The sequence below is a fragment of the Corapipo altera genome, unplaced genomic scaffold (assembly GCF_003945725.1).
Source record: "Corapipo altera isolate COAL_440 unplaced genomic scaffold, ASM394572v1 71, whole genome shotgun sequence".
NCBI lineage: Eukaryota > Metazoa > Chordata > Aves > Passeriformes > Pipridae > Corapipo > Corapipo altera.
The window spans coordinates 1,170,477-1,182,906 of NW_020884916.1; the positions used below are offsets into that span (position 1 = coordinate 1,170,477).

At 62.4% G+C, this 12,430-nt stretch overlaps 2 protein-coding genes across 3 annotated transcripts in view; both read right to left on the bottom strand.

The window, feature by feature from the left end:
- Positions 1-4,234, bottom strand: part of SCN4B (sodium voltage-gated channel beta subunit 4) — a 12,121-nt gene extending 7,887 nt beyond the window's left edge. The window contains exon 1 of the mRNA XM_027655680.1: positions 4,213-4,234. The gene's annotated coding sequence lies outside the window, so the exon portion shown is untranslated. The remainder of the gene's footprint in view (positions 1-4,212) is intronic.
- Positions 4,235-5,397: 1,163 nt separating this feature from the next.
- Positions 5,398-10,983, bottom strand: SCN2B (sodium voltage-gated channel beta subunit 2). Of its 2 annotated transcripts, XM_027655676.1 has the most exons (5): positions 10,733-10,806; positions 9,135-10,209; positions 8,046-8,212; positions 7,675-7,885; positions 5,398-7,546 (listed from the first exon to the last, which is right to left on the bottom strand). In XM_027655676.1, the coding sequence occupies exons 3-5, from the start codon at positions 8,193-8,195 to the stop codon at positions 7,347-7,349; spliced, it is 561 nt and encodes a 186-aa protein (XP_027511477.1). In that variant the 5' UTR covers positions 8,196-8,212; positions 9,135-10,209; positions 10,733-10,806; the 3' UTR covers positions 5,398-7,346. The 2 variants fall into 2 exon arrangements, with proteins under 2 accessions (XP_027511477.1, XP_027511476.1); XM_027655675.1 differs by lacking the exon at positions 9,135-10,209 and having other exon boundaries at positions 10,733-10,983.
- Positions 10,984-12,430: the final 1,447 nt, after the last annotated feature.

Sequence of the window (12,430 nt, forward strand, 5' to 3'; positions counted from 1 at the left end):
GCCATGGCTGCGGCGCGGTGCGGGGAGGTGCGGGGCTGTGCGGAGCGGAGCGGTCCCTGCTGCCCGCAGCGCCCGGCTCTGGCCGCCCCCGCGGAGGGCGAGCGGCGCCGGGCGGGGCCGCGCCGGGCGGGGCTGCGGTGAGCCTTCCTCCGCCCTCCTCCGCATCCCCCCGCGCATCCCCGCGCTCCCCCGCCCACCCCGGGGAATCCGGGAGCGATCCTGGACCAGGGCAGTGACGGTTTCCCTGTGATGAAACTGCACCCCGAATCCTGGGGTCGCTTTTGGGCCCCTCGCTAGAAGGACACTGAGGTGCTGGAGCGTGTCCAGAGCAGGGTCTGCAGCTCAAGTCTGACGAGGAGCGGCTGAGGGAGCTGGGGGGGCTCAGCCTGGAGAAACGGAGGCTCGGAGGGAACCTTCTCGCTCTCTGCATCTCCCTGACAGGAGGGTGGAGCCAGGTGGGGGTCGGGTTCTCTCTCCCAGGTAACAAGGCAAGAGGAAATGGCTTCAAATTACTCCAGAGGAGCTTTAGGTTGAATATCAGGGAAAATTTCTTCACAGAAAGGGTTGTCCAGCACTGGCATAGACTGCCTAGGGCAGTGTTGGAGTCACCAACCCTGTAAGTGTTCAAAAAACATGTGGATGTCTCACCTGAGGACATGGTTCAGTGGTGGCCTTGACAGTGCTGGAATAAGAGTTGGATGCAATGATCCCAGAGTGCCTTTCCAGCCTTAACAATTCTCTGATGGCCTGGGAATGTGAGGCTGGTGCTGCCCTGGGCGACCTTCGGAAGGGGCCAAAGTGCCACTTGGGCTGGTGGCTTCCCTGCCGCTGCCAGCAGGACAACAAAACAGGACAAGGCTGGGGCTCAGCTCTCCTTCGGGGTATCTCAGAGAAGTGACAGCACATGTGTCTCTGCCCTCCAGCCCCAAGACACCTCCCAGCCCCAAGGCAGGCAGCAGACACAGGTGGGGATGCAGAGCCAGACACTGATGGACAGCGGGTCCCACCCTGCGCCAAAGGGAACACTTTGAGAACTTATTTTCCTCACCGTGAGCTTGTTCCAGAATAATTGGCTGCACTTAAGTTCATGTGTCAGCAACCTTTTCCTCGCCGCCACATCCATTAGACCTGCCCTGAGCTGACCACAGCCTGAAAGGTGGCGGTGGGGGACCTCCATTAGGAGCTCGGGCAGAGCTTTACCTCTGGTCCATTAGACACCGACCCCTGTGCAGAGCAGGCATTTGCAGGAGGTGATGCATCCCAAAACAGGCACAGGGGAAGGGGGGGAGGTGCTGCCACACTCACGGAGCAGGAACAGCACTGACCGTTTCTCGGGGCTGCAGTCCTTGGTGGCACACGGCACATGTCCCGGCAGAGCTCATCCCAGGGAGCGGTGAGGCTGTACCTCCCTTGCTGGTAATCACTGCAGCATGGCTCCTCAAACTGGATTGCTTCTTTTCGGGCGTGAGAGCAGCTCAGCTGCAGGGATGCTGCCTGCGTGTCCAGGTGCCACGACCTGTCACCTTCAGGGCACGTTGAGTCTCCTGGTCCCCACTCCAGCCCCTTTGCAGCTCGCTCTCCCGCCCACCTGGCCAGCAGCACAAAGCAGAAGGGAAGAGGGAAAACTGGAGGCTGTGCAAGGCACGGGGACGTCCCAGGGGAGCCTGAGAGGATGCCAGCAGTGCCTGTGGGTTGAGGCATTAGGGCTGCAGAGCTGGCAACAGAGACAGGAAAAGTACAGGCAGAGCGGGGCTGGGCAGCGCTGGCAGCCGGCACTGCGGGAGCGGCGTGCGCGGCACTGCTGATGCAGCAGAAGGTGCCTTGGCGGGCAGCTGGGATGGATACAGGGAGGGGATGGATACACAGAGGTGATGGATGCAGTGAGGGGATGGATGCAGAGAGGTGAGTGGAGCTGCAGGCACGGGTGACCAGGCAGGCACTGTGCCAAGGCAGGAGGAGGAGCACTGCGTTTGCTGGAGCATCACAAATTGTGAGAGGGGAGGCAGAGAGGTCTGAAGGGGTGAAGGGATGCCTGTTACCCCTGCAAATGATGCCTGTCATGATGGCTGCTGGGGCCAGAGTCACAGGTGCAGGTGAGTCTGAGGCTGGAATCTGGAATCTCCAGTATCCAGTGAACAAGACCACAGAGACCTGCAGCACTGGGGACCTGGAACAGCAGCACCCTTGCCCTGGTGCAGGGAAAGGCCACTAGGTGTGAAGAACCCCCTCCTGGGATGCTCACCTGTCTGCGAAGTTTGCTTCCAAGATGATGGGTCAAGTTAGGATGCATCTGGCCGAGCTGTCATTTAGGAATCCCGCCAGCAGAGCCCTAAATCTTTTTGGAGGCAGGAAGGTTGGGAATAGCAGCACTGCCCGGCTGCAAGGGTTGGCCACTGAATACAAAAGAGCTCCTGTGAGCACTGGCACAAACGGGGCGTGCTGGGGAGGTGTGTACCCAGTTATTCCGTGCTCACACACTCCTGCAGCCACACTTCCCTGCTGAGCATCTCTGCAGAGGCAGCAGCCCTGGTGCCCCACTGCCCACTGCCCTGCACACCCGAGGCCAGCTGTGCCCACTCGGCCCAGGGCTCGGAGGGGGATGCTGGCTGTCACCAGAGCCTGATGGAGCTGTCACACTTGGCAGTTCCAGCCGCTCTCCCCGGCCGACTGATCTCGTCAGACATCTGCCACTGCCGCGGGCCGGGAAAGGCTCTGCTCTCCCACAGCCCGGCCCTGGAGAGCGGTGCCATGGCCGGGAAGGGCACTCCCAGCAGCTGGCCTCGGGATTTTGGCACTGTGCTGATGTCCAGCATGGGACCTGGCGTTCCTGAGGCTCAGCGGAAACTTGTTCTGCTGAGTCCAGCACCAGGATACTGTGTCTGCTTTCAGGGAAACTGAGCACCCTCTGCTCGGATGCTGTCACCTCCCTGGGGGACAGGAAGGAGGGCTCAGGGGTGCTGCCAGCTGACTCACAGCCTGTGGGAGGGGGTCACAGTGGCTGTCCACATACCTTCAGTCCCTCTCACCTTGCACTGCTGGAGCTCAAGGGTTAAAATGCCAGGCTGCTGCTCTCCGAGGAGGGCTCCTGCCTCCCTCCACGTGGGTACTGACCAGGTAGGGCTGAGCAGAGCAGTTGGGCTGCAGCCTCCCAGCTCAATGCAGCAGGCGCAGCGCTGGCCCCGGCTGCCCTGGAGCATCCTGCCAGGGGCTGCCCCAGGAGGACAGTCCCAGCCCCCTCCCAGAGCTCCCCGAGCCAGAGGATGCTGAGCTCCCGGACCTGGAGCAGGCAGAGCCCTCCTGCCGATGGAGGAGGAGGAGGAGGTGGCAACGCTGGAACAGAGCTTCCCATCAGCACCTTATATTTACTGCAAGGTCCTCTGGCTGTGACCTTTAAAAGACAAGGTGGCCTGGCAGCCCAGGAGCTGGCAGTGGGCAGGAGGCACCCGCAGGGATCAGACTCTGCAGGACTGTCCTGGCTGGGATGGACACGCCGGGCTGGGAGCTGAGAGGTCCCGGGCAAAGACTGCGGTGAGTACCTGGCTGCCTTTGTCATTCCAGCTCTCCCCTGCCTGCAGCTTTCCCTCAGAACAATGCTTTCCCCTCTCCCTGCATCCTTCTCCCTGCCAGTGCTGTGCTGCTGCTGCCTCCTCACCCCTGCCAGCAGAGCCGGCTGCCTCTGGAGGTGCATGGTTCCTCATCCCCTTTCACGGGCCCTTTAAACAAGCAGGGAAAGAGCAGCAGTGTCCCCCGGCAGCCACTGCAGAGGCATCTGCAAGAATAGCTGAGGTAACCCTCCTGTGTCCCAGGAGAAAGTTTCTTCTGACCCGACACAGCCTGAGGCCACCTCCACTGAACCCTCCCCACTCCATCTCTTCGGGGCTGCCCTTCACACCCCTCAGCACCCCGGAGCTCACAGTCCCAGGCTGTCCCCTTCCCAGGTCCCCTTCTCCCAGCCCCAGGAGCAGGGCAGCATCCCAGGGAGAGTGCCTCTGGGCTCCCCTGAGGCTGCCCAGCAGTCCCCCACGACTCTCTGCACAGCACCAGGCAGAGTTCCCCGTCACCTCCAGACCCTTCTCTTGCTCTTTAACACCTGTAATCCTACCTGGTCCAAGGAAATTTTAGTGCTCTGTAAAAGGGACTGTCCCTGGTTCTGGAGAAGCACTGGGTGGTTGCAGTCACTGCCCTTGGTCCCCTGTGGTGACGAGAACTCACCCTTGTCGTGTCCCACGGGGTCTCCTCTGTGATCCCACCGTGCTCGCCTTCCTCACAAGCTTTTTTGCCAGCAACATTCCAAGAGGTGTCCTGAAAGCACCAAGCTGGATGGGTCCCCCATCCCCTTTGCCTGTGGGTGGGGTGATAACCCCGTGCTGTCCTCTCGGGAGCTGCTCCTCACTGCACAGCCAAGTTGTTCCCTGCCATGGGCCAGGTATCAATTGGCTGCACCCCCCGGCACCAGCCCAGCACTGCAGGACTGTGTCAGCAGGACAGGGGAGGTGATTTGGGTGCCCTTCCTAAGGGAGGGAGAGGTGCTGTGGGGAGGTGGGAGTTTTCTGCAGCGCTGACCCCACAGCAGGGCACAGGGCGAGGTGTCCAGGGCACGGTGCCCGGGTGGGGCACTGGGAGAGCCCATTCCACTGGCACTGCTGGCTGTCACCCTGCTGCTGGAGCTGGGCTGGGGAGGGGGTAAGGCAGGGCAGGAGGGCAGCGCTGGCCAGGGAAAGAGGTGGTCGCAGGTGTGTAGGGGCGGCTGCCAGACCCTGCCCGTGTGTGGAATTGGGATGCACTGGTGTTCAGCGGCCCTGGTTGAAGGGCAGCAGGGAGAGGGAGGACAGAGGGTGGCTGTCAGAGCTCCTCTCCTGTCTCCATGGTGGGCAAATTGATGGATGTGCCTATTAAATGTGCCCCAGTTGTGCCAGAGCATCCACACGGCGTTGCTGGATTGCTGAGTGGGAGAGCAGCCCAGTTACAAGTGTCCATCACCCAGCACATGCCCCGGGCTCTGCTGGAGCCTGCTGAGCCTTACCTGCCAAGCCCTGAGCAGCTGTCAATCCCAGCTCTCTGCAGAGCAGAGGTGGGGAAGCTGGCAGGGCACAGGTCCCTGTGGCACAGCTGGAGTCCCCACAGTGGGTGCCGAGCACCCCTGAAATCTCGGTGTGGGAAGGCTGGGGCAGCACTGGCCACTCTCCCACCCCCAGCACTGCCCCGCCTGCCCCTGGCTCTGTGGCAGCTCCCAGGGATGGAGCTGTGGACACACAGGCTGCCCTGGGCTCCCTCAGCACCCAAAGCACCCCAGCAGGACCGAGCTCCACACGGGAGCCCACTCATCCCCACAGGCAGAGCAGATGAGGGACCTGTCCTGCCCCTCCAGGCAGCAACACAAAAGCATCGAGTGCAAAGTTTGTGTTTTGTTGTTCTTTTGTTTGTTTGACTGTACAAAGAGCAATAAAAACATCCTACACTCAGCAGAGCACTTGGCAAGAGAAGCCCATGGGAAGGCGCAAACCCAAGGCCACACCACGAGCGATTCCAGCCCCTCCTGTGTGTAGAGATATATATTTGCAGACTCTCTCTGCTGTGTACAGCTATGTACAGACAGATGCATTGGCAAGTTGCAATCCAAAGGATATAGTGCACGAAAGAAATGAAAGGCAGATGCAAGACTGGTCATGTGCAAGGCTCAGAGGCCTCTGGCCGCCGAGCTGCCGGCTCAGCCCCACGTGGAGCCGCGGGAGCCGGGCCCCGAGCAGAGGCGGTGCGGGAACACCGCGGGCACTGTGCGGGGAGCTCTGGGTGTGGGGGGTGCGGGACAGGCGGCTCAGCCCGGCCCTCCCCGGGACAGGGGGAGCCACGTGTGGGACACGGTACATTCCTGCTGCAGATGGGAAGAGGAGCAGCGTGGGAGCCCAGCGGGGTGGAGCGGGATGGGGAGGGCACGTGGGGCCGGGGCAGAAAGCGATGGGGCAGAGCAGGGAGTGCACGGCTGTCCCTTCACCCCCGGGGCTGACAGCACTGCCTGTGGCACTGCCGGGATGGCACCCACCCAGGGGCACGGCAAAGGTCTCCCTTCTCTCCTGGCAGTGCTGCTCATGGGTGACGGGACCCCTGGCACCTGGCCCTGGGCAGTGTCCCCTGTGGCTCCATGCACTGCTCCCCTTCTGCCCCACGTCCCACCTGCCACGGGAGAAGGAAAGCCCAGGCGTGGTGCTGCAGGGGACACTGCCCTGGGTCACTTGCCTGCCGGACCCTGGCGTGCTCCAGCCCCCACAGCTCACCTGCCAGTGAGGCAAGTGGCACTGGGCACGCTGGCAGTGCATTGCCATGGCAGTAATGGGTTGTGCAGTGCTCTGCAGGGAGGCTGGAGGAGGCAGTCTCAGCATGACAGGGCTGCTCGAGGGTGGCAGAGATGTCCTAACTCCAGGCCTGCTGTTGTGCCTTCCCAGCAAGTGCCCAAAATCTCCTCTTCCTTCCAGCAGCTCCTTGACCCGAGCAGCCTCACCCTGCCGCTCCCACCACCTCAGTTTGACACATCAACAGAACATTTTCCATTACAATTACCCTCTCCAAGACCGCAAAAAAAGTCAGCCTTTGGCTGAGATGCTCAGACTTAAAAATAGCCCAGGAGGCAGAAGGGTACATCCCTTTCAAACCAGGAGCCATTAGTGGTTCCAAAACACAGCAAAGCTCTGAAACAGTGTGTGGGCTCATGGTCATTACCCAGCCCTTGGCTTCCGAGCAGCCCAGGACAGTCCCTGAGGAGCACGAGCTTTCTGTCTCAGCACCCTCAGCACTGGCACACAGGACTTGCAAGGAGGAGACTGGCAGCTACCCAGGATCCCTGGGGATGGGAACACCACTGCCTGTGCCCCAGGCACAGCAGGAACACCTCAGGGATGACCCATGGCCCCAAGGGCAGGGGGCCACTGGCCCCTGCTCATGTTTTCCATTGGGACAGAGTACAGACTACTGGGCACGGGGCTGCCCAGACCCCTCTGCCCCTCCTGGCACCCCCTGCTCAAGTCCTTCTGTGTGTGGGGACCACATTGGTCCTCCTTCTCCCACACCAGCTTGTCCCCAGCACCTCCTCACAACTCTGGCACTCAGCAAGGGACAGGCTGGCCCCAGCGCAGCCTCAGGGCAGCCTTGATGTGCTTCAGCCCCCCTCCCCAGCCCTGCCCACCAGGGCCAGGCTCCAGGGACCTTCTTCTCTCCGCGCCCTGCTCCAGGCTGGGTTGGGTATTTGGATGGAAGGAGGGATGCTCTGGGGAGACAGAAATCCTTGCTCTGGGAAGCACATCGAGAGGGTCACACTGTACAGGGGTGAGGAGGGAGGGGCGGGCAGGGGGGCACTACTTGGTCCCCTCGTCCGGGTTGCCTTCGCCGTCTGTCTTCCCTTCCTCCTCCGTCTTCTGGTCGTCCGTGTTCAGCCTCTGCTGCTTTTTCCGGCGCACACATTTCACCACCATCAGCACCAGGATCACCACGGCCAAGAAGCCGCCCACGGAGGCACCCACGATGACAGCCACCGTCGAGTCGTGCTTCGGGGGCTCTGGGGACACAGGGCATGGGCTCAGGGCACAGAGCCACCCCCTGGGAGCAACTGGGAGTGGGCAGGGCTCTCGCTCCCAGGGCCAGGGAGCAAACCCTGCACGAGGGAGCGGCAGAGGGGACACTGACCTTCGGTGAGCACCTTCAGGCTGATGCTGGCGTAGCCCCGGTGCCGGTCCGGGGGGTTCAGGACGTAGCAGTTGTAGATGCCCTCGTCCTCCAGCTGCACGTTTTTGAGGGTGAAGGACACGTCGTTCTTGGCGGGGTTCCCCGTGAACTCCACCCGGTTCCCGAAGCGGTCCAGCTGCTTGTTCATGATCTTCATCCGGAACTGCAGGAACTGCCCAGCCGAGCGGGAGAGGAGGTGAGACAGCGCTTGGCACCCCACGTGTTCCCTCCCTGCCCGGGCACCCCCCTCCCTGCACATGCTGCCCTGCCCGGGACCCCAAGGGACACACACAACTACTTGGAGCTGATCCCCAGCCCCAAGTGAGACTCACCAGCTCCTCCGAGCAGTTACTGCACTCCTGGTACGTCCAGTTGAGGGAAAACTGCTTGTTCTCCACCTTGTAGCAGGAGTTGAAGGTGCAGGAGAGCTTCACCGAGGTGCCATTCAAGGCACTGATGGTGGGAGGGGCCATGACCTCCATGCCCAGTCCCGGGGGTGCTGCCGGATGCAGAGGAGTTAGGAAGGGGCACAGAGCTCACCCTGGGGCCTGGCATCGCCTTCCGGGCACATCCACGCACACTGCATCCAGCCAGGAGCAGGATTTCCTTACACAGCAGTGACAGGCAACAAGGGGACAGCCCCAGCCCTGGCACAGTCCCTTGGCTGGACAGGAAGAGCATCATCCCTGCTCTGCCAGGGCCGATGACCCCTGAGTGCCGTGCCCGGTGCTGACTCCTGCTGACTCGCAGCCAGCGCTGCTCCCTGCCGGTGCCCGAGGCTTTCCTGCTGCAGGATCCATAGGATCCATAGCACCGTGCAGGGCTGGATGCAGCGTCAGCACACGGGGCCCGGCGCCACATCCGCCCTGAAATTTATGGCTGCGCTCATCAGATTTCATTCCCAGCAGGACACGGCACGGCAGCGAGGGCTGGGATCTGCCAGGGCTGGCCCCAGGGGCTGCAGGGGGAATGCAGATGCTCCCCCCTCCCAGCAGTGCCCACGCAAGGGGAATGACCAGAGCAAGATCTGGGTCACTCCTGGGGGAACGAGGCCAGTCCCTGCTCCCCAGCCTGGCTGTGGCAGAGAAACAGGGGCAGTACCTGGTGCAGCTCCCAGGGCAGGACTCTGCTGGGACATGGGCAGGGATGGGGTGTCTGCGACCTGCTCCCTGCTCAACTCCATCCCTGCAGCTCCCCTGGGCTGCTGCCTGCCCCAGCAGCACCCCAGACCCAGCGCCTGCAGCCTGGAAAGGGGACAGGCTCCTTGTGCAGCCAGCTGGCTGCAAACACCGAGGCTAAGCCCTGAGTGACACGGGGACAGAGAGCCCTGGGAGGGAGGGGACGATAAAGGGGGCCTGTGGCATCCCACAGGGCAGGGACAGTGACACTGCCACCACCAGGTGCTTTTAGGATCACCTCACCTCTCCCCTTGGGCTGCTGCTCTTTGCTCTCAAACCTTCTTCCCGAGGTGCTGCCGAGTCCAGCCCTGCGGCCGAGCTGGAGGCATGTCCAGGCTGCTCCGCTGGCCACTCCACTCCGCCTGCAAGCAGGGCAGGAAAGGGGCCAGGCTCTGCAGCCAGGGAAAACAGCCTTTCCCAAGCCACAGACACGGCTGCTTCAAGCCACAGGTCTCGCTGCAAGGTGTGAACCTGCAGCACCCTGAAGCTCTCTGGGGGCAGGGGGTGCCCTCAGGTATGGCCAAGCCCTGGAGACGGCTCCTTGCTGTGCTGGCAGCCGAGGTGAGCACCCTCCATCCACTCCCAGCGCAGGGGGGGCTCCCACAGGGCTCAGGGAGACAGGGATGGGGACAGCTGGCACATGGGGACGAGTCACAGCGCCCAAGGAAGGAAGAAGTGTCCTGAGCTGGTGTCACAGCCCTGTTGCCCCATCACAGCTTTAGATGCTTCCAAGAAAACCTCCCAGGGGTGGGAGAGAAGAGCCAGGAGCTGGTCTGTCCCAGCAGGCCTGGTTGGGGGGGTGTCCCTGCAAGGAGTCATTGTCTGAGCACCGCTCACACAATGCCCTGTGTGCCTGCAATTGGGTGACCTGGCTTTGTTCTGTGCCCTCAGGGTGCCCCCAGGGCTCTACAGAGGGATGAGATCCCACCAGGAGCAATCCTGTTACCCCAGCTGGGAAGACCACAGGCTGGCAGGGCGGTATCACAGCCAGAGGGTCCTCATGGGCAGCCAGCATGTGGTGAGCACACGCCCTGGGAGCAGCCACGTGTGTGGGTCCAAACTCTGCCACTGCCCAGCACTGGGGGACAGCAGAAGTGGGGGAAGAAGCCCCTAAAGGCCTCGGGACCGACCGTCCAGGCTGTGTCCTTCGGCGCCGCGCAGGCTCCCAAACGCTCCATCACACTGCACCCTGCGCCCGGGGAGGTAAAATTACAGCAGCCTCTAAAGCAGACCTCGCTAGGTTTTGTATCCTCCTTTCCCAGGCTCTCTCCTCGGGGTAAGGCAGCCCATCAGGAGCTCCAGGACAGCGTGAACAGCACTTCAAAGAAGTGATGCGTTCCCGTTCGCGATCGATACCGACCCAAAGCTGCTGACACACGCTGCTGGCTGTGGGGCAGGACGCAGGGGACACATCCCCCCCCGGCCCGTGCAGCACTGCCAGCCCGGTGCCCACTCCCCCAGGCGCCAGCCAGCACCCCAAGGACAGCCACAAGCCACCGCAGCCACCCACCACCACCTCCCCGGCGAGGCGCAGCCCCCCTGCCCGCGGCAGCCCCGTCCTCTCCCCGGCATGCAAACAGCGGCCAGCGAGCGGGATGCACGGCTGGCTTTGGGAGAAGATGCAGCCGCAGCATAACCCCCCACCCTGCCCAAAAAGCAGGTCACCCTGGCTGGTGGCTCTCCGCAGGGTGCATGCTGGACCACCTCCGTGCCCATCCCTGCGGCTCAGCGCTGGCTCCCCGCGCCGGCACGGGCTGGGGTGTGGGGAGGGGGGCTCCTGGCCAGGCAGGGGGATGCCTCCCCAGCTGGCTGCATGCAAGGGCATCCGGTCAGACACTTACCCAGCGAGAGCAGCAAGGTGAGGCCAGTGAGGAACAAGGTGGGCTGCGGGAGCCAGGCTTCCGGGCTCATTTTTGGAGGATTTTTTGTGTGTGGAGAGGACGTGGTGGTGGCGTGGGTTTTGGAGGTGGTGGTGGAGGGTTTTTTTTTTTTTTCGAACGCCCGGGTTATTTGCAGGTGACATATAACATTAGAGCCGCTTTATTTCCACAGCCCAATATGGCTGGAGCGGAGCTGGGGCGAAAAAAAGCAGTAAATGCTGTGGTTGGTGGATTGCAGCCGGTGGAGTGGGAGGGCGGAAAAATTTTCCCCTGAACTGCAGGCGACAGCTCCTGGCAGCTCCAGCTCCGTGCTCCCCGGGCGGGCTGTGTCACACGGTGGGTTCCCCCGGCCCCTGCAGCCCCCCTGGTTTCGGTGGGGCCGTGCAGATGTGTCCCCTTGGCTCTGCTGGAGGCTGGCGACCAGCCCCGCTCGCACCATCCCCGGCAGCAGTTCCCGTCCAGCTGGGCCCGGGAACATTGGAAATGCCCTCCTGGAGGGGGCTGATCCAGGCTGGGAATAGAAGAGGGTCCCAAGGAGGCAGCCTGCACAGCAGCCTGGTCAGCGTGCCCAGGAGGTGGCACTGCCACGGGCAGGTGACCTGCAGCAGGTAAAAGCTCTCCTGCTCACCTACCTTCTCCCAGGCCACTGCAAGAGCAGTTCCCTCGCTTCCCAGGGGTGCCAAGCTCTGCCATCCCCCCAGCAGCATGCTCTCCCAAAGTAACAGCCCTGCTCACCCAGCCCGTGGGACAAGGAAGCTCTGCCCAGCAGTGACAGAGCTACAGAAAGTCTTTGATCCCATTGGCACCATCAGACAAAGAAGTCTTTGGGCCCTGGACTCCAAGCCTGGCCTCAGGCTGCAAAGGTGGGAGCAGGAAGGGGTTGACATGGCCACATGGGGACCAAAGGCAGAGACAGCAGCTGCTCAGGCCCCTGGTTCTCGTCCCCTGGGACACAGAGAGGTGGAGTTTGCTGAGACAGCATCAGTGGGGAGAAAGGCAAGGGATGCCCTGGAGCCAGGGCACATCTTGCTTCCTACACACCTGGGGAGGAAGGGATGGGGCAACAGGGACACAGAGGGTCCTGACCAGCCTCAGGAGGGGAAACAGGACAGCTGGGAGAGAAGGCATCAGAGTGGCAGGGCAAACACAGCAACCCTGCTCAGCAAACACCCTCACTGCACACACAGCAGTTCCCCTGCACACTGGGCAGGCAGAGCCCGCTCTGCTCTGCCACAACAGCTCCCACAACCCCACAACGGCAGCAGAGGTCACATGTGACCCTCCAACACCCCAAAACCAGCTCAGGCTGCTGGTTCCTGCTGTGATCCCATCCCTCTGCCTCCCTCCAGGAAAAGAGAGCAGGGTGTCAACGTGAACCAAGGAGGAGCAGCAGCGCTGCAGTCTCAGCAGTGGTGGGAGGTGGAGGGTCCCTGTGCTCCCTCCGCACCTGGAGGTGTCAAACATCTATATATAGAGCAGGAGCAGCGCCAGCACCCTCTCAGATGCTGCCCTGGAGCCCTGGGGGGGTGTGCTGGGCTCCCCCTCGGCCAGCACTGCCTGTCCTGGGTATAGGGTGGGTGCTCACCCATGGCCAGGGGCTGGGGCAGGGAGACATGAGCACACACACACTGCCTGCAGGGTCTGTCCTGCTCCCCTCCA